The sequence below is a fragment of the Procambarus clarkii genome, chromosome 86 (assembly GCF_040958095.1).
Source record: "Procambarus clarkii isolate CNS0578487 chromosome 86, FALCON_Pclarkii_2.0, whole genome shotgun sequence".
NCBI classification, from domain to species: Eukaryota; Metazoa; Arthropoda; class Malacostraca; order Decapoda; family Cambaridae; genus Procambarus; species Procambarus clarkii.
In genome coordinates, this window is record NC_091235.1 from 2,346,236 (window position 1) to 2,368,503 (window position 22,268).

Consider the following 22,268-nt stretch of genomic DNA (forward strand, 5'->3'; position numbering starts at 1 on the left):
CCATGGTAATTTTGTATTTTACTTAAAATGTATGAAAGATGTCACAAGGCCAAACAATAATAAATAAATCAACTGATCCTGGCAGCGGCCGGTAGTTCCCACGAATAGTATGCACTCACTAGGTGGCAACACCTCCCCTCCTCATCAAGTGTCAAGAACAGCTGATCGCTTGGCCCCCGCGCGAAAGCTTATTGCTTGTTTTCAGATTCACGCACGCTGTTTCTTTAAGTTCTCCAATGTTACTAGAAACTCGCACTCTCGATATTGGCACAATAGCACGTATCACTTGGTTACACTGTACTCAGGCTCAAACAGTCGTTTCCACAATCAATGCTACAACACCTCACTGTAATGGTTTTACATTGTTCTTCATTCAACAATATATTATGAAATATTAACACTGGAGTTTTCAGTACTTTCTCTCGTGGGCGATAACGCCATAATTCACTGTACTCACAAATGATTGATCACTGCTAGAACATAGACATATATCATGTATATAAATCAAACATCAATACATGGAAATAAATAGTTTCTGGGCACGTAGCCTAACCTCCAAATACTGGCATAATATTATATATAATTTATCACTATATGTTCACATCAAAATCTGTAGAAAGATATACACAACACAGTAAATTTATCACATGTTCCTGGTGCCTGTACACACCAATAATCAACATAAGTATTATAGGTACTCTTGATAGTACTACACGGCAAACTGGTGCCTCACTGTTACATTGGTGAGACTTGCTCACGACATATAAAATCCTCAGGCTAGATAATATAGCCGAATAATATAGCTAATTAAAGGGGAATGGGGAGGGAACTAGAAACACCTACTTCAACCTATCCTCCGATGAGAGTTGAGATGTAGCTCCTGGTCCTCGTGTCGGGAACGCCCCCACACGACACGTCGTCGTGTCCTACCGGAACCACTCGTCGTCCCACCGTTTAGCGCGTCGTCTCCGTGCCCTCTTCACTGCAGGTCCGTCCTCCTTCTTGACTTCTTGAAGGGTTGGAGTCGGTCTCCTGGCCGTCGTCTTCTCCCATCAAACGGCTGCCGCCTACGTCTCAGCTACAGTCGTCCGGATTCCCCAAATAGTCCTCTCCTTCCTCAGCTGCCCAGTGGCTCTGTCAGCCACTACGCTGTCACGAACTGGTGAACTGCCACAGACGTCACATACGTCACTGCACGGCTTCACTGCTTCATGCACAGTACCTGACTGGAGCACTTGTTGCTCAAATAACCGTCGATTCCCTCTCTGGTTCAACACATGAACTAGGGAAGACCTCACAGAGTACTGGCAGACTTCAGGTGACGCGTAAATCCACGGGAGCGGGAAACAACTGTCAAACTGACAGGACCAATCGTCGCACGTCTGACCTCTTTGACGTGTCGTGTCTGACTGCCGGCGTCAGCTCGGCGCGCTGGCCGGACCCCCTTCCTTCGTGACGTCACTTTCGCCACGGGAGGTTTTCATTGGCTCCCGGTGCCACATTGCTGTCGGTGACCAATCCGGTGCCACTGACGTCACACGGTTTTGGCGGGAAATCAGGGAGGCAAGCGCCATCTTGGCTCCCTAAAGGGCCTATACCACAGGCCAAAATATTACTATTTCACAAATTTCTCGGCTCTCCGAGAACGCTTCTTTCTCTCCCATATATCAAATTGTAGCCTGCAACGTAGAGAACGCTTGGGAAAAGTAGACATGACTCTTACTGCAGGCGTGGGAGAATCATCAAGGGGGGGGGAACTCCGTCACAATATATATATATATATATATATATATATATATATATATATATATAGAAGTACCATCTCTGGTGCAATTGTAGAAACCCATAGCCTCAAAAAAAGAAAATAAAGAGTATTCAGAGAAGACATTGTAGATTCTCACTGAACACTAATATTTTCTTCTCCTACTGGCCCTATTCTTTTTTTTATTATTATTATTAATTTTATTACATTGTGTTACAGTTTACAGAAAACACACACACACATATAACAATCACTGTTCAAAGACCTCATCCAGCTCTTCAGAGGTGGGGTGCATGCCCAAGATACAGCAAGCATTTCCTCTCTGGATCGCAACACTGAGGCACTGGAACAGGAAACTGGCGACTCTTGAGTCTCTAGTTTGTCTAATGAGTTCCTGAACTACCTACTTTAGGAACTTTAGTGCACATTTACCCCAGGTGCCCAGGGTTTAAGAGCCTATTGGCATGAACCTGTAACAACATTCTAGGTCCCTGTACTAATTAGTTTTCTGGGTCTCCCTGAAGGTAGCCACCCCACCCCCCTCAGCTGTACTGTGAGGTAGATAGGTATCAGCCAATGTAGACGCACATGTGTAGTCCCACACGACCTGTTTATCATCCCAATATGGCTGCAGGGTAACTCCATCTGGGCATTTGTGACTGTTAATAGGTCTGCACAACTGATTTTCCTTTGTGCTGGACACCCAGCTGTAGCTAAACTTCTCTTGATGATGTCATTGACTGCTTCATGTCTGGCAGTTTTCCCTGTGACTTATGACAGATGAGACCATGGCTGCTGTATTGGTCTGCCGACACATAGCCGCAGGTACACTAGTGTTCGGTGGAGATAGGGGTGGCAAGGCGTAGGGCAACACCAATACTTATGGCTCAATGGTCCAGGCGGGTGCCCAAGGCAGAATTGGGGATAGTCAACAGGAAGTCCCCGGCATGGGGAGCTTGCACAGCTAGTAGGCATGCTTTGTCCATCCCAGAATCTGTTTTCAGCTTCAGCATTGCTGTAGCAATGTTCTCCACTATAGAGTTATCCCATTTGGCCTGTTTGCAGTCATTTTAAAAAGCTGGTCGAGGTTGAGAGTTGGCAAGATTGTACAACTGGCTGGCTCTGTCCGTGAATTTGGGATCATAAATCCCAATGGAGTCTCTTAGGTATTCTGGTAGTATCTCATTCACCAATTCACTGGTAGCACTGGTCAAGGATAAGAATGCCAGCAATGCTGTCACACCTTGCGAATACCTATAACCCCCATTCTTACTGGGAGTGTAGCTTGGTGCCATTGGTCATCTTTCAGGGAGAGGTATAACACTTACATGGTTATTAATTTTATGAGTGCATCATTACATATATATAACCCTAAATCTTATAATTGGACATAGCACACATTTTGCCTGAACTGTATACAGGTAATGGTAATCACTCACTCTCTGTTATTAAAATTTCATTGCCTCGTAGTATGGCTGCCCTGCACATTCCTAAAGTCATGGCCTTGGGAACGTTACGTAGGTCTTAGCAACATAGGCCACATTACTAAGGCACTCCTACAAAAAAAAGTACTAAGGCATTACACTCCTTAATATGTCAGCTGGTGCAGTGCACGAGATAAGAACTTGCCCGAAACACTGTGCATGTTAGATGTTTTACAAGAATGTAAGAACACTTGTATATACTCTACATATAAAAAAATGACTAATTCACTCACATTTTCCCTCATAATAAGATATTCCTGTGTTACTGGTATATTCAATTTTATTTAAAATTTGTCCTTCATTGTCATCTAATTATTGCATCTACATTTCCAAAATTGTTTTCTCAAGTCATATATGATCATCTTGTTTCTTTTTAAGTGCTTGCCCCATTTATTTATTTATTTTGTTTATTTATTTACATACAAAAAGGTACATTGGGTTTGTGAGGATACATAGCATGGTGTTAACATTCTTGTAAAGCCACTAGTATGCGTAGCGTTTCGGGTAGGTCCTTAATCTAGCATATTAATTAATTAAACCATTAAGTTTTACTATTTTACTGCATGTTATATTATGTTCTAGTAGCATTATTAAATTACACCTTTGTATTTTCTCTGTTATAATTAAAAACTACTGTACTGTTTCTAGAACTACTGGTTCTATAATGTATATAATAGTCTATGCCTATCATCATTAAGTATCACCTTTATATTGTATTCTATTTGTTATATTTCTTGAACATTCTTAATTATATTTGCTAACTTCCTTTTTAGTATTAATAGTGTTTACCCCTTTATACCTTTAAATATTTTTTCAGCTGAATTATTCTAAGTTTTGCCAGAAATGCTTTGCTAATTAGAGGCTTCATTTTAGCGTGTAACTCCAGTCCTTGCAAATGTCCCTTCCTCTTATGCTCTTTGTGTATGCATTTTTATGAATAAAATTCTGAATTATTAATATGAATTATGAATAGTTATACCTTATAACAATATAAATCCTGAGGAATATCAGTGGTATGAATCTGTACTAGGCTATATCACCCACCAACCTGTCTTCTTAAAAATAATGCCGCTTTTCGCTCGTATGCACACTATGGCCAAAAATGGACATAATTTAAAATTAAATCTACTCACAAAAGTGATGTACTGTCCTGTTTTCTGCTTGAGTCCTCTGGCTTACTCGGTTAGGTTAGGAGAGGAAACTTTCAATTAACGGTTTTCATGACGTTTTTAAACTTTAGGAGAATTTCCTGTCCTCTTAACCTATCAGAGGACCCTTAACTTACTGTTTTGGAAAACCAAAATCCAAAATTTATTTCCTTTTTATTTTCATTTTCAAATTACGTCCATTTTCGGCCCTACAGGCAAACGGCCAAATTCAGACGTAATTTGTAAGAGGGCAGGTTGCACCCACACACACCACACAATCTTGCATCAATGCCTCCTAGCACCTTGGAATACTGTAGTTAGCACCACACACAATACATACAGTGGGGCCTTGATTTACGATGGTAATCCATTCCCAGAGATGGATCGTAAGTCGAAGCAATTTTTCCCATAAGAAAAAAAGGAAATTGAATTAATCTGTTCCCCACCCTCCAAAATATTAAATTTCAAATACGTTTTATACTGAATACATTTTTTTTTCTCTAACTACAATACAGTACATATGTTTATCTTAACCTTATGGAGGACTCTTGATGGTGTATGGAAGATGGTGATGAGGGGGGAGGAGGAGAGGTGTTACTGTTTGGAAGGGGGAGTCCCCTTCCATTATCACATCAGGCAGTGAAGTTTTCTCTGGGATTCTCTCTCTCCTACGTTTTGCCTGCATACCACTAGTACCTGGTTGTGGTTCATTGCTTGTTTGTCTCGCTAAAAATTTGTCAAGAGACACTTGTTTTTCCCTTCGTTTTAACATTTGTCTGTAGTGATGCATTACAGTGTCATTGAATAGGTTAAGGCAATGGCCTACTACAGCTTGATTTGGGTGAATCATTTCAGCAAAAGTTTGCAGTTCTTCCCATGCTGCACACATTTTCTTAATTGTTGAGGAAGGGACATTCTCTACTGACACCACCTCCCCTGAAGAAATTTCCTCGGCTACCTCTTGTTGCTGCAACTTTTGAAGGGCTTTGAGTTCTTCAGTGGTCAGTTTTTCGTTGTGTTCTTCCACCATCTCCTCCACATCAGCACCATCCAACTCCAGGCCCAATTGCCGACCCAGAGAAACAATTTTCTCAACAAGAGGCACTTCAGGTTCCGGCTCAAAGTCTCATTCTGCATCACATTCAGGCCACAATTTTCTCCAGCCAGAGATCATGGTTCTTACAGTCACTTCTTGCCAGACTTTGTCTACTAGTTTTAAAGCACTATAAATGTTAAAATGGTTTTTCCAGAACTCTTTGAGGGCGAGTTGTGTGATGGAGATGTGTCACTTCGACACATCTCCGAAAAAGTGCCCTTTCATAATGGTTTCTTAAAATTGGCAATGATTTTCTGGTCTATAGTCTGAAGTAGAGGAGTGGTGTTGGGAGGAAGGAACTTTACTGTAACAAAACTAAATTCCTCCATCAATGAATCCTCCAAGCCTGGAGGATGGGTAGGAGCATTGTCGAGGAGAAACAGGGCCTTGAGTGGCAAACTGTTGTCTTGCAAATATTTTTTGATGGCAGGGCATACCACCTCATTCATCCACTCCGTAAAAAATTGCATGGTCACCCATGCCTTAGCATTAGTCTTTCACATCACACATTTTGTTTTTCTGCACATTATATTTTTTGAAAACCCTTGGATTTTTGGAATGATACACAAGCAAGGGTTTAATTTCCAAATCGCAACTCGCATTACCACACAACACAAGAGTAAACCGAGCTTTCATAGGCTTGTGTCCAGGCAATGACTTCTCCTTGGTAATGTATGTTTTCGTCGGCAATCTTTTCCAGAATAGCCCTGTCTCATCACAATTAAACACTTGTTGTGGTAGGTATGCCTCACTCTGCACAAAATTTTTAAATTCGCTAATACAGTGGCACCTCGACTTACGATTGGGGGCCCCTACTTATGATAATTTTGAGTTACGATGTAAATTTCATCGAAAAATGCGACTCGGCATCCGAGGGTGGCGTCGACTTACGATATTTGTTGGTACACGTTCAGGTCTACCGAGCGAGTGGTTCCAGGTCACGCGGCCGACCTGCCTCAGTTTACTACAGCTGCCCGCTTAGTGACGATCGCACCTATAAGAAATTTCGTTTTTGTGGTGATTTTTTGCATTTTTAACATTAAAGTAATTATTATATATCGCGCCATGAGTCCCAGGAAAGCCAGTGGTAAGGCTCAACATATGAGATCCCATGTAAGGAGAACCATAGAGCAGAAACAAGAGATCATTCGTAAATATGATGATGCTGTGCGAGTTCTTGGATTGGCTAGGCAGTACAACAAATCTCAGTCAACGATATCCACCATACTGGCTAAGAAAAAGGACATTATGGGTGCTAAAGTGATGCATCATTACAGACAAATGTTAAAACGATGGGAAAAACAAATGTTTCTTGACAAATTTGTAGTGAGACATACAAGCACTGAACCACAACCAGGTCCTAGTAGTATTCAGGCAAAATGTAGGAGAGAGTACCCCAGAGAAAACATCACTGCCTGATGTGATAATGGAAGGGGACTCCCCTTCCAAGCAGTAACAACTCTCCTCCTCCTCCTCCTCCCCCCCCCCCCCTCATCACCATCTTCCATATGCCATCAAGAGCCCCCCATAAAGGTAAGATAAACTTAGGTACTGTATTGTAGTGAAAAAAAAAAAAACATTTTATTCAGTATAAAATGTATTTGTATGTTAATATTTTGGAGGGTGGGGAACGGATTAATTCAAATCCCTTTATTTCTTATGGGAAAAATCGCTTCGACTTACGATATTTCGACTTACGATCCGTCTCTGGGAACGGATTAGCATCGTAAGTCGAGGCCCCATTCTAAATCTTTCAGCCGCTGGTTTGTCTTAGCTGGCACCCTCCCCATGCCTCACAACACTATGAATGCCACTTCTTTTTCTAAATTTCTCAAACCATCCCCTGCTCGCCTTAAACTCTTTCACTTCTGCATCACTTGATCCAGGGGTTTTCTAAAATTTATAAGAGCTTCATGCAGTTTTTTTGCCTTTTCACAAATGATGGCCTCTGAAATGCTATCACCTACTAACTCCTAGTTGTGTATCCAAATTAATAACAATTGTTCAACATCCTCAAGTGTTTGTGTTCTATGTTTCGTGATTATTGATACGCCTTTTGCCACTTTAACACTCATAATGTCCTTTTTCTTAGCAAGTATGGTGGATATCGTTGACTGAGGTTTGTTGTACTGCCCAGCTCGTTCAACAACCCGCACACCATCTTCATATTTACGAATGATCTCTTGTTTTTTGCTCTATGGCCATCCTTACATGGGTTTTCATATGTTGAACCTTACCTTTCTTGGGACCCATGGCATGATATATAATAATCAGTTTTATGTTCAAAAAGCAAAAAATCGCCACAAAAATGCAATTTCTTATAGGCATGATCGTCACTAAGCGAGCAGCTGTAGTAAACTGAGGCAGGTCGACCCGCGTGACCGGGAACCACGGGCTCGGTTGACCCAAATGTGTACCAACAAATATCGTTAGTCAACGACACTATTGTAAGTCGAGTTGCATTTTTCGATCAAATTTATATCGTAATTTGAAATTATCATAAGTCGAGGTACCACTGTAATACCCTATATATATATATATATATGGCATTCTTAGCTAGCAAATATGAGTATCACCAGGAGAATAAGAGCATGAATTATGAGACTAATTTATTTAGATAACTAATATTTTTACATGCCCTAAAATCCCTCAAGGATGAGAGAAAGAAACTAATACAGTACTAGTAGGAGATTGATCTTTCTTGACATTGCAGGCCACAAGTGTGAAGTAATTTAATATCCCAACAGTTACCAGATGTAGCTATGAAAAATACCTTATTGTATGTTTTTAAAAAGTTTAACAGAGAAAATATTACTGTAGTTCGAATGGACATAGCAAATGGCATGCTTAACACAAATAATATTTTTATCCTCTCTGAGAAATTTTCACAAAAAGGTCACAAGCTCCACTGCACATGGGGGGTAGTAAGGCCTTGGCAAAAAATTATAGACCAGTTGCACTAACATCTCACATAATAAAGATTTTGAAAGAGTGATTAGGAATCAACTTTCTAATTTTATGGAAAATAATGAACTACACAACCCAGGACAACATGGATTTAGAGTAAGAAGATCCTGTCGGTCACAGTTACTCAACCACTATGACAAAATCACAGAAGCTCTGGAAGAAAAGCAAAATGCAGATGTAGTATACACAGACTTTGCAAAGGCATTCGACAAATGTGATCATGAGATGATAGCACACAAAATGAGGTCAATGGGAATAACTGGTAAAGTAGGACGCTGGATACTCAATTTCCTGTTGAACAGAACACAGAGTAACAGTCAATCAAATAAAATTGAGCCCAATCTCAGTTAAAAGCTCTGTACCTCAAGGTACAGTCCTTGCACCACTGCTTTTCCTTATTCTCATATCAGATATAGACAAAAATACGTCACAGCTTCATGTCATCCTTTGCAGATGACACGAAAATCAACATGAAAATTACCTCTGCGGAAGACATTGAAAAACTACAAGCAGGTATCAACAAAGTTTTCGATTGGGCAGCAGAAAATAACATGATGTTTAACAGTGATAAATTTCAGGTACTAAGGAATGGCAAAAATGAGGATCTGAAACATAATACAGGGTAAAAAAAACAATCGAATCTGCTCAATGAGGTCAATGGGAATCTGCTCAAACTTTCCAAGATGAGGTTTACAAATCTGTCTGTCTAAATGTCCTCTGTTCTTGCCTCGTAGGCCACCCAGTCTATTGCCTTAAAGTTAAAGTCCCTCAGTACCAACAATCGGGATTTATCTTTGTCAGCTCTTACCATAATCTCTCTCATTATGAGGGCCTCTCGTTTGTCATCCAGTTCTTCCTTTGTCCATGTGTTGCTTGCTGGTGGGCGGTAGGCATTTAAAATTATCAGCTTATCATCTTGATTCCAGAGCTGCAATGCCATTATGTCAATATCTCGAGGGGTTTCAAATATTAATTCTCTTACCTTCAGGTGTCCTTTCATCAGCACAGCCACTCCTCCCCCCCTTCCTAGTTTTCCTGTGACGCCTCCAAACTGAGTAGTCCCTTGGGAATATGAGCTCATTTAAAATATTTTCTTCAAGTTTCGTCTCTGTTAATGCGACAATATCTGGAACCTGTTAATGCGACAATATCTGGAACCTGTTAATGCGACAATATCTGGAACTTTGAGCTGAATTATATCCTTTAACTCCAATATTTTCGATCTCTCTCCATTTATAGTGTGTGCTTGTGTGTGTGTGCTAGTGGCTGTGTGTGTGTGGGTGGCCATGTGTACTCACCTAGTTGAGCTTTGGCTCTTTGGTCCCGCCTCTCAACTGTCAGTCAACTGATGTACATTATCCTGAGCCTACTGGGCTCTATCATATCTGCATTTGAAACTGTGTATGGAGTCAGTTTCCACCACATCACTGCCTAATGCATTCCATTTACTAACTACTCTGCCACTGAAAAAGTTCTTTCTAATGTCTCTGTGGCTCATTTGGGTACTCAGTTTCCACCTGTGTTCCATTGTTCGTGTTCCGCCCATACTAAAGAGTTTGTCTTTGTCCACCCTGTCAGTTCCCCAGAGAATTTTGTAGGTGGTTATCATGTCTCCCCTTACTCTTCTGTCTTCCAGGGGACACGAGTTTCAGCTCCTTTAGTCTTTCCTTGTAGCTCATACCTCTCAGTTCTGGGATGAGTCTGGTGGCATACCGCTGAATCTTCTCTAACTTTGTCTTGTGTTTAACTAGGTGTGAACTCCAAGCTGGTGTTGCATATTCCAAGATTGGTCTGACATAAGTGGTATACAGGGTCCTGAATGATTCCTCACATAAGTTTCTAAAGGCAGTTTTTATGTTAGCCAGTCTAGCATATGCCGCTGTGGATATCCCTTTGATATGGGCCTCTGGGGACAGGTTCGGTGTGATATCAACCCCCAGATCTTTCTCTCTATTTGACACTTGTTGGATTTCACCTCCCAGATGGTACCTTGTGTTCAGCCGTTTGCTCCCTTCGCCTAATTTCATTACTTTGCACTTTCCTGAGTTAAACTTTCCACATTCTGGGTCCCTTGATTTGTAGAGCATTTCTAGTTTGATTAAGTCGTACTCTTGGAATATCAAAACTGTATTTGTTTCTGGTGTGGTGCTCATGGGTTCTGTTACAACCTTCAATGAAGCTTTTGAGGTCAGGATTGGCATTACAGTTCAGCGTTTTATATATGTATAATACACATGAGAGAATGTGCAGTGACTAAATATCTAACATATTCATAGATTTGAGTAGGGGTACCGAGTGATGTCTGAGCCAGAGTTGGATATTGTCCTAATAGCAGCTTGTAAACTCTGTCAGCAGAACTATTCGCATACTTAGCGTCATTATATAATGGAATGTGAAAAAATCGCGGAATTCAGAGATAATGATTTTCTGACCAGGGGGAGAAAGATACTGGCAGTATGGGGCGTTACAGTTTATTGAAGATTAAATTCTGCAGAACATGTAAATATATAAAGTTCACATAAAGTAAGTAATTATATAAAGTTTATATTAAACACGGTTTATATTATAGACTTAACAAAGTTGATATTATATAAAACTTAATATTGAACATGTAAATATACAAAGTTTCAAATATAATTTAAGGAATATATAACGTTTATATTAAAATATATAAAGTAAATATATAAAGTAAATATATAAAGTAAGAATTAACAGTAACAATTCCAAGGACTAGATTTAACTTAAAAGGTACACCCGTAGTAAGTATGAGACCTTAGCCTATAGTGACATGGAAACTAATTCTGCAGAAACCTAAAGGTTAACTGGTACTAGAATTAAGGCCGAGTGCAAATGTGTAGTAATTATATAACACTAGGATATAACAGGCAGGACACAAAGAATAACTAATAAGTGAGAGACCACATAACACGTAATGTACCCGGCCAAGAGGCCGTAAAAGACCTAATGGATAAGGAGAAGGGGGTGTGACTACAAGTAGGGCTTACTAGCACCTAGACTGGGCAAAGTATTAGCTGCGGACAGCGGGACACTTGGGGACCGGCGCTGCACCCCCCTTCCCACATGCAGTGGGGAGACAAACGGGACAACTGGGCAAAGCATGACGGGGGTACAAAAGCAGCCGCTTGCAAAAGGGGGGGGGGGTGGGGTTTTGCGAGGGCAGCGGCGAGGGCAGGCGGAGTGAGGCGGAGCCCCGTTGTGCGCCCGTATTTATACGGCCCCAAACTGCCCGCGCAACGCCGCGGGACGCGCTGCGCAATTGTTTCTTTCTCCCCCGCCAGAAACATCCCCGCTTGTGATGCAAGCAGTGACCATTTTCTGACCAGGGGGAGAAAGATACTGGCAGTATGGGGCGTTACAGTTTATTGAAGATTAAATTCTGCAGAACATGTAAATATATAAAGTTCACATAAAGTAAGTAATTATATAAAGTTTATATTAAACACGGTTTATATTATAGACTTAACAAAGTTGATATTATATAAAACTTAATATTGAACATGTAAATATACAAAGTTTCAAATATAATTTAAGGAATATATAACGTTTATATTAAAATATATAAAGTAAATATATAAAGTAAATATATAAAGTAAGAATTAACAGTAACAATTCCAAGGACTAGATTTAACTTAAACGGTACACCCGTAGTAAGTATGAGACCTTAGCCTATAGTGACATGGAAACTAATTCTGCAGAAACCTAAAGGTTAACTGGTACTAGAATTAAGGCCGAGTGCAAATGTGTAGTAATTATATAACACTAGGATATAACAGGCAGGACACAAAGAATAACTAATAAGTGAGAGACCACATAACACGTAATGTACCCGGCCAAGAGGCCGTAAAAGACCTAATGGATAAGGAGAAGGGGGTGTGACTACAAGTAGGGCTTACTAGCACCTAGACTGGGCAAAGTATTAGCTGCGGACAGCGGGACACTTGGGGACCGGCGCTGCACCCCCACCGCAGGCCAGCGGCCGGACCCCCCCCCCGAAGGGCGAGTGCCAGCTGGCCGCGTGAGGCACTCAATGTAGCAGAGCAACAACGTCCCGTCTGACGTAGGATGTGAGCACTACTCTTCCGCCTGCCGTTTGCCATTATTTCTGATGTGGCGAGCCCGTCCCGAGACAGCTGGGTGCGGAGCGTAGTCATCTGAAGTCAAGCCTAGCGCCGAGAGGGCAGCGCGTAGGATCCTGGAGAAATCTCGCCTGGTGACAGGAGCGCTTGTAGGATCCGAAGAGTGTTGATTCCTGACCATGTAAGCGATACCTGGTCCAGTCGGAGCGTGCGTCGATTTTTTGTCGCGTAGCTCACCTCCCCCGGGCTGAAAGATATAAGGCAGTAAGGGTGGGCAGAAGCGGCGTGCAGTGTTATCGTGACAGGCAAGAGCACAGACGAGAGGGAAACCCTAGCTGAATCAATACGGAGACGAAAAACGGGGGAGGGAGCCCGGCAGCAGGAATTAAGAGAAACCTTAATTAACAATCCTGGATGAATAAAGAGCATCCGAATAATTATACTGTAGCAATGAAGGGGGCTAACAAATCTAAGAATCTTCCAGCAAACGGAAGGGGGAAGTACCTTTGCTAAGAGCAAAGGTGGGAGAAAACCGGTAGAACAGCAAGGAGGCACAAAGCAACTATAACAGGGTAAGACGAAACACTATAAATCTTGAATATAAACAATACGTATAACAACTAAGCAACATATACATAAACAATAAAATGGAATAAGAACCAATTCTTAAAGCCAAATCTATAACATGCTTGTGTCCTAATCGGATGTAGAATGTGAGCGGGGAACATTACCCTTGGTCTCTATCCCATCTCTGCCTCCAGACGGGTGATTGGGCTGGATAGAAGCCAAGGAGTCTGCCTTGAGTGGCCGCTGAGTGTAGTCTTGTGTTGTCAATGAGCGTCTGCGAGCCGCAGCTAGTACGCCGTGAACTTCGGCAACATCTTTAGAACAGGAGCAAAGTGAAATCGACGGCAGGGAGCTGCCATTCAGTAACTGTAATAAGGATAATAATAAGAATACAATGTCTTAAATAATCGTACAATGAAGAATACAATGTAATATCGTAAATAACAGATGACGGCAAGTGCCGCAGAATGGAAGAAATTAAGAAAGCAACGCCAAACCATAATAACAATTTATATTTTAATAAATAATACTGGAATGACAGTAACGGTACGGAGTAATATTAATACTGCCATATAGCCCAGCAAATAAAGAGAAGATAATAGTATTAATGTAGGCCCTGGGCGGCTGCATCCCGGCACCGCTGCGTGCGTTGATGGTGATCAGAGGAATATCCGGCTCGCGTTCTCTTCCTCGCCGCAGTAGGGTGTGAAGGGGGGGGGGGGGTTCCGGCTTGTCGTGGCTGCGAATAAAGGGAACAGAAGAAACCGGCATTGAGCACCAAGCGGGCAGAGCGCAGTGGAAGGAATAGCGGTTGGAGGTAAGGGGCCCCTAACCTAATGATAGACGAGGTAAAATTAAATAGAATACTATTACGTAGTAGGAAACAACAATGGCGAAGGAACAAGAAGAGTAAAATAGCCCAGAAGGCCGGATGGCCAAAGAACGTTAGCGACCTATGGCCAACAGCATGCTGGCTGCGCTGGCCAACCACAAGCTGGCCGACGTCATGCTAACTGACTGGCTTGAGCTTGCCGAAAGGAAGGCCGAATGGCCAGTTTTTTGCGTGACACCGTGCGCGAGGCCATGCTAAACTTCTCGGTAGCATCCAAATGTAACTTAATGTACTGTCGATACGATGAAGAATGGGTGGTCAGATATAATGCACAAAATTCAGAATAGAATATATAATGAGGGAAACGAGTGTAATAGGACGAAATAACCAGGGGAGAAAAAAAAAATTGTGGGGGGGGGGGCCACCCGAATGCACTGCAACTAGCGTACCTTAGCTGAAAATAACTTAAAGGCACAGAGGCAAAGCAATAGATTAATACAAATCCTAATTGATAGTCCCTTAATAACAAATTGAACGTGAAACTTAAACAAAGAGTAAATTGCGGGAGAAAAATTTTTCCGTAATAAATACAAATCAAATTGCGAGTCCAACAATAACAAAATTAACAGACACGCAGACGTAGGAGGAACCGATAAGCCGCGGCTCGCGCACCGCTAGCCATACCTAAACATACCTAGACAGGAAGGGGAGAAGCATAAAGGTAGCCCAGCAAAAGACTAGTAATTAGTAATTAGTAACTCTGCAAATAGCACATCCTGGCTGACTTTACTTAATAATTTACTTAGGAACTCTGCGAATAGCACATCCTGGCTGGCTTTACTTAATAATTTACTTAGTAACTCTGCAAATAGCACATCCTGGCTGACTTTACGTAATGACGTAAGGCAAGGAAAATGAACAAACATACTGAACACAGCAACGCAAAATTAAACATGCGACATGAGCAAAGCATCAACTGTCGGAGTAAAATAAGGTAGGCTGTTTGGGAAAAGGAATCCGTGGTAATCTGAAAGCAGGAGGCATGTTAGTGCTGAAATGTAGAACGTAATTAAGAGGAAGGGCAAGGCATGTCGCGAGATGTCTGCCAGTACAAAATAAGAAACCTTCCATATAAGCGTATAAAATCTTAATTTACATTGTCTTAGGAAGGCAAAGAACGGGATATCATTAAATATACGACGTTCCCGACGACGCTTCGACGCCGCCATCTGCTGGAGTGTACCGTGCCCCAGGCAACGTGGGGGCCACCCCCCTGTCCAGGTCACCTGAATAGGGCAAGTCATGGCACGTGAAGTCTGCAGGTACAAAATAAGGGTATACAATCGGCGTGCATATATAACCATTTTTACCTTAAGAGAACGGAGGGAAGCATAACAAATATAACCTGATAAGTAACGTGAATAAACTGCAAGAGCCAAGCGTAAATACTGTAACCACTGAGGAAACTAAACTGCAAAGCTAAGCATAAACTACTGTAACTACCGATGAAACTAGGCAAAAATGCAGGGCCAGGAGACGTGAAGCTAAAATAAGGGCCCGCGAATACTGCAAATAGCACATCCTGGCTGACTTTACTTAATAAATTACTTGGTAACTCTGCAAATAGCACTGCCTGTCTGACTTTACTTGATGACGTAAGGCAGGGTAAAAGTGGGCAAGCATACTGGACACAGCAACGCAAAAATAAACATGCGACATGAGCAACGCATCAACTGTCGGAGTAAATTAAGGAGGCTGATTGGGAAAAAGTCCGAGGTAACCTGAAACAGGAGGCATGTTAGCGCCGAGATGTAGAACATAATTATGAATAGGGCAAGGCATGGCACGTGGTATCTGCAAGTACAAAATAAGGGTATACAATCGGCGTGGATATATAGCCATATTACATTAAGGGAACGGAGGAGATGCATAACATAAATATAACCAAATAAGCGACGTGAATAACTGCAAGAGCCAAACGAAAGTACGTAACTACTGAGGAAACTAGGCAAACTGTGCTATTATAACATAATTACAATTAATACAATTATAACATAAATAATTATAAATTGCAAAACAAAGTATGCTCAAAATAAAGCTGGACTATAATTCGTTAGAGAAACGGGATTAACACTTGTAAGTTTCCACAGTCGGTGGCTGTGGAAACGTTCCGGGCTACACCGGCAGATGAAACGTCTGGATAAACCAGCGGCCTGGGGGGGGGGGGGCCCACTGTGACTTCCGGGCTACCAGGCAGACAACACGTCTGGATAAACCAGCGGCCTGAAAGACCACATATTTATATGGCCAATGTAAATAAGATACCTGAATAACATCGCCAGCTTAACTCACCACAGGAAGAACGTCGGCTGGACATGAACCCCCGAGCGCAGACAGCGAAGACGGCAGCGGCTATGACAACCTTCGTGGCTACATTGGGCAGACAAAACGTCTGGAGAAACCAGCGGCCTGGGGGGCCGCAGTAGATTCCGGGCTACACCGGCAGACAACACGTCTGGATAAACCCGCGGCCAGAAAGGCCGTGTATTTATATGACCAATATAAATATAATACCTGTAGAACATCGTCGGCTTAACTCATCGCAGGAAGGGCGTCGGCTTAACTCATCGCAGGAAGGACGTCGGCTTAACTCATCGCAGGAAGGACGTCGGCTTAACTCATCGCAGGAAGGACGTCGGCTTAACTCATCGCAGGAAGGACGTCGGCTTAACTCATCGCAGGAAGGACGTCGGCTTAACTCATCGCAGGAAGGACGTCGGCTTAACTCATCGCAGGAAGGACGTCGGCTTAACTCATCGCAGGAAGGACGTCGGCTTAACTCATCGCAGGAAGGACGTCGGCTTAACTCATCGCAGGAAGGACGTCGGCTGGGGAGCAGCCCCTGAACGCAGTCAGCTAAGACGGCAGCGGCTGTCAACCTTCCTGGCTACGTTGGGCAGACTAAACGTCTGAATAAACCAGCGGCCTGGGAAGCAGCAGTATCTTCCGGGCTACACTGAGCAGACAAAACGTCTGATAACCAGCGGCCTGGGAGGCCGCAGTATATTCCGGGCTACACCGAGCAGACAATACGTCTGATAACCAGCGTCCTGGGAGGCCACACATGTCTGGATAAGCCAGCAGCCGGGAGGCTGCAGATTCTTCTGGGCTACACCGGGCAGACAAAACGACTGTAAAAACGTTTACTGGTACTGGTAAACGAAACTGGTACTGTCTAGCGTCAGTACTTAATAACTTTGACAAAGTCAAGGAAACAAGTATAAAGGTAAAACAGTAAGTAAAATGACATGCACTTAGGCAATGCATAATTAGTAATAAATTGCTGATGGAACTAATCAATACGAGTCCGAGATAAACTTAAAGGGAGAGGCATGAGGCCCGAAGACAGCATCTAGGACATCCTAGCTGACTTTACTTAAAGGTGAAGCATAAGTTAAACAATTGTAAACAAGTAAAAACATGCAGCAAGGGCAATGTAAAATGCAGGACATTTGCTGAGGAAACTAAACATAAATGCAGGGCCAGAAGAAACTTAAAGCAAGAGGCAAGGGCCCGATCCCGACAACTATCACATCCTAGCTGACTTTACATAATAACTTAAAGGCAAAGCAGAGGTTAAACAAACGAATGTAAAACCAGCAAAGAAACTAGCAGCTTGACACTGCATAAAATTCAGTAATAAATTAAGGAAACTTATGGAAAACAAGTCCATAAAAACTTAAAGCTAGAGGCCGGAGGCCTGTGACACAGCAGCTAGCATAACCTAGCTGACTTTACATAATAACTTAAAGGCAATAGCAAAAGTTAAACAAACAAATGTAAAACCAGCTAAAGAAAACATGCAGCTTGACACTGCATAAAATTCATTAATAAAGGAAAGTTATGGAAAAACAAGTCCATGAAACAAAGCTAGGAGCCAGAGGCCTGAGACACTGCAGCTAGCCTAACCTAGCCGACTTTACCTAATAACTTATAGGCAAGCAAAGTTACACAAACCTAAGTGTAAAACCTGCAAAAGAAAACATGCAGCTTGACACTGCATTAAATTCAATAATAAATTAAGGAAACTTATGGAAAACACAAGTCCAAGAAAATTTAAAGCTAGAGGCCGGAGGCCTGAGACACAGCAGCTAGCATAACCTAGCTGACTTTACCTAATAACTTATAGGCAATGACCAAAAGTTAAAACAACCTAAATGTAAAACCAGCTAAAGAAACACGCAGCTTGACACTGCATAAAATTCAATAATAAAATGAGGAAACTTATGGAAACAAATCCAGAAAACGAAGCTAGGGGCCAGAGGCCTGAGACACTGCAGCTAGCCTAACCTAGCTAACTTTACCTACTAACTTAAAGGCAATGACCAGAAGTTAAAACAAACCTAAATTTAAATCCAGCTAAAGAAACATGCAGCTTAACACTGCATAAATTTCAGTAGTAAATTAAGGAAACTTGTGGGAAAACAAGTCCACGAAAACAAAGCTAGGGGCCAGAGGCCTGTGACACAGCAGCTTGCCTAACCTAGCTAACTTTACCTACTAACTTAAAGGCAATGACCAGAAGTTAAAACAAACCTAAATTTAAATCCAGCTAAAGAAACATGCAGCTTAACACTGCATAAATTTCAGTAGTAAATTAAGGAAACTTGTGGGAAAACAGGTCCATGAAAACAAAGCTAGGGGCCAGAGGCCTGTGACACAGCAGCTAGCCTAACCTAGCTGACTTTCCCTAATAACTTAAAGGCAATAAGCTAAAGTTAAATAAAACTAAATGTACAACCTGCAAAAGAAACAGGGAGCTTGACACTGCAATAAATTCGTTAATAAGTTAAGGAAACTTATGGAAAAACTAGTCCATTAAACTTAAAGCTGGTGGCCAGAGGCCTGTGACTCGGCAGCTAGCCTAACCTAGCTGACTTTACCTAATAACTTATAGGCAATAAGCAAAAATTAAAACAGACCTGAATGAAAAGCCTGCAGAAGAAACATGCAGCTTGCCACCATTAAATTCATTAATAAATTAAGGAACTTATGAAAATACAAATCCATGAAAATTAAAGCTAGGGGCGAAAGCAAAGGTAAAATTACAGTAAATATTGTAGCGTGAGGAAACACACCCTGACTAACAGTCAGACTGTAAGGAAGGACATATAAAGAACGTAAATAATAAATAACGGCATAACAGAAGCCGCCCAACAGCATACCTCACGTCGACTGGGTGGGGAGCTTAAGGACAGGGCTGAGCAGATGGGGAAGGAGAGGGTAGGGGTGGACAGGCCTCCTCCCGAGTGTGGTTCAAATAACAGCCACCTACTGGAGAAAACCCAGTGCCCCATAACACCGAGGGTCACCTTCCCCTCTAGGACCACTGCACCTGCATTTGGTCACCAACGCTGAACCAACAGGCGTGCTTCAGGGCGCGCGCGCCAACAAAGAGACAAACACTGGTCTGACGCGCCAACACAAACACTGGTCCCGCGCGCCAACAAAAGACAAAAACTACCTTAAATGTTGAGAAGGGCAGGACGCCCCTAACGGGTCGCTCCGAGTCGTTGTCGCGAGGAACTGTTGTAGGGTCCATGCTGTGAGAACAGTTGAGCGGGCTAAACTTATGTGTTTACGACTCGCTGAGCAGCAGTGAGTTTTGCGAGGGCAGCGGCGAGGGCAGGCGGAGTGAGGCGGAGCCCCGTTGTGCGCCCGTATTTATACGGCCCCAAACTGCCCGCGCAACGCCGCGGGACGCGCTGCGCAATTGTTTCTTTCTCCCCCGCCAGAAACATCCCCGCTTGTGATGCAAGCAGTGACCATGTGCTGCCCAAAATCTTAGCGAAGTATCCAAAATTTGCTTACTGTAGGTAATGCATTCACATGACTCTAAAGCTGCCGCCCAGTTGGGTGGGTGTGCAGCACATGACTGTAAAGCTGCCGCCCAGTTGGGTGGGTGAGCAGCACATGACTGTAAAGCTGCCACCCAGTTGGGTGGGTGTGGAGCACATGACTGTAAAGCTGCCGCCCAGTTGGATGGATGTGGAGCACATGACTGTAAAGCTGCCGCCCAGTTGGGTGGGTGTGGAGCACATGACTAAAGCTGCCACCCAGTTGGGTGGGTTTGGAGCACATGACTGTAAAGCTGCCGCCCAGTTGGGTGGGTGTGGAACATGACTGTAAAGCTGCCGCCCAGTTGGGTGGGTGTGCAGCACATGACTGTAAAGCTGCCGCCCAATTGGGTGGGTGTGCAGCACATGACTGTAAAGCTGCTGCCCAGTTGGGTGGGTGTGCAGCAAGACTAGTAACTGTGTGACTCACCATAGATGTAAAGTGCCTTGTATAGTGACTGTTGTGAGCCTCTTGTTAAATCACTTGTGATACAAAAGATTATTTATGTATTTATTTGTGTAGGTGATTGAATATTGTCACGTGGGGGGTGGGCCGGGGCTCTGCTAGCACTCAGCTGCTAGGGACTCAAAAGGCCCAGTACTCAAAAGGCCCTTCAACTCCCGGGATTCACCGGAGTCTCCTTGGTCACACAGGAGAGGACCCACAATGCCCACCTCCGCAGGTCTTTGCTTCCACCACAAAAGAGGGTGCCACTGATTCACCCTGGAAGCCCTTCAGTCAAACACGGGGAAACTACTGTTAACAGTTCCGGCCTAGACCCTTGGAGGAGTGAAGGAAGACTCAGGCTTACCTTATAACCATAACCTCCCTGAGTCTTGCCTGCCAGACAAAAAGGTTGCAGGAACTCCTTTCCTGCCTGTCTTCTCTATCTTCTTCTTAACAAGGTCGCCAGCTGGGTTATTATATCTGCACCCCAGCAATGCAGTTCAGTGGGTGTATTATATATTGTTTGTAGCCAGAAGGTTGCTACTCCCATAGATCTGCTACTAGACTGTCGGCCCAGGGTACTCTCCCAGGAAGGTCTGTGTGGCTTTACCTCTCTCTAGCCACCACGTTACTAGTTGCCACCATTCAGGCACTGATACTGATCGGATGGCTAAGGGTACACTTTTATATCAGTCTGTGCTATTTTTTACCACTCTCCAGGCAATAAGAACCTCTATAGAGAACGTAGTGTTCCCTAGGTGGTACTATAATAATCTTCGTGTATGCTCATAGAGAAATATTGTAATGGAGGCACACTTAAACACAGTGATAAAATGTGTGAATTTACTGACGCAAATTACATGAACACACATACAATCACAAGTAATACATGAATATGAAAATAAGGATAATAAGTCTGGAGATCATCAGCCTCTTCTTCCACGACCTCCAACACTCCTTCAACGGGGCAGAAAGACAGGAGTCCCACACTCTCTCACAGGAGGGCCTCTTCACCACGTCGGCGCCTCTTCTTCACTGTCCTGCCATCCATACACACTGTCCCCTCTGACAGTCTTGGACACAAGCTGCCTTGCAGCCTATTCTACTACTAAAGTATTAATGTCCTATTGCCACATACATAAGTAAATATTGTGGCCTAACTAGCCTACTCACACAAGGGGTAATGGGAGGGAAAATGATCTACCTTACATTCCTGGCTCACGACGCCTGTCCCTCAATGGTGTGAGGTTCCCACGCTTCCTGAGCCGATCCTTGACGATCCAGGAGCGTTCCACAGGTCCTCAGGTGTCGTGGAGCCTTCGCGTCGTCGCCATTCCAATCCCTGAGATTCAGCTACCCCAATCCTGGTTCATCGATGGGCACTGAGCTAATCACTATTTTCCCACACTCGCCGCTTCCACAAGGCGTTGCTCCTTGTCCTAGGAATGGTGTCGTCCTTCCAAAACCCTCAGTGGATGTGACCCGGTCACAGCTAGGCTTGTCTGCCACACCTTTCCAGGCCCTCAACGTCCAGCGTCGCCGCCCAGCGTCGTCGCCGAATATTTTCCAAGTTTGGCACTCTTTTGCTCAATAAACTTGGTTCCTTTTTGCTTCCCAGAAGCGCGGGGTCTCCAATACATAAGATGGGCTGCGATAGCCAGCTCCTATCCACTAAGAAAGGCTTGTAGAGCCTCAAATCCTTGAGAGCTGACCGAGGTGCGTCCTCTCGCCTTCACGGTCAGGTCAACTCTGACGTTGGCGCCGCCCGGGGCACTCGGTGACGCCATGGCGGGCCCTGATTGGTCGCCCGCGACCTAAGTCGGCCAATCCGCGATCGGCTAGTGTCCCTTCCAAAACGTCATATCTGCAGTAGGGGATACTCTTTCATTTTATATCAGGGCGCCAATTTCCCCTTACTTACAGCTTATAATGTAACTTTCTCCCTTAACTGGCAGCCGGTCTGGTCACCA

General features: G+C 43.4%; 1 protein-coding gene and 1 long non-coding RNA gene across 2 annotated transcripts in view; one reads left to right on the plus strand and one right to left on the minus strand.

Annotated features, from left to right (window-relative positions):
* Positions 1–10,796, plus strand: part of LOC138358828 (uncharacterized) — a 37,937-nt gene extending 27,141 nt beyond the window's left edge. The window contains exon 3 of the long non-coding RNA XR_011225567.1: positions 7,815–10,796. This is a non-coding gene — a long non-coding RNA (uncharacterized lncRNA). The remainder of the gene's footprint in view (positions 1–7,814) is intronic.
* Positions 10,797–10,914: 118 nt separating this feature from the next.
* Positions 10,915–19,672, minus strand: LOC138358826 (uncharacterized). Its single transcript, XM_069317010.1, has 2 exons — positions 19,478–19,672; positions 10,915–13,487 (listed from the first exon to the last, which is right to left on the minus strand). Exons 1-2 carry the CDS (start codon positions 19,553–19,555, stop codon positions 13,251–13,253), a joined length of 315 nt encoding a protein of 104 aa, XP_069173111.1. The 5' UTR covers positions 19,556–19,672; the 3' UTR covers positions 10,915–13,250.
* Positions 19,673–22,268: the final 2,596 nt, after the last annotated feature.

What these genes read in the sequence shown, in the direction of transcription:
- LOC138358826 (XM_069317010.1), bottom strand. Translation starts at nt 19,555, where the DNA reads ATGGACCCTACAACAGTTCCTCGCGACAACGACTCGGAGCGACCCGTT. An exon ending in TGCCCTTCTCAACATTTAAG is followed by an intron (nt 13,488 to 19,477) that starts GTAGTTTTTGTC and finishes TCCTTATTACAG; the next exon opens with TTACTGAATGGCAGCTCCCT.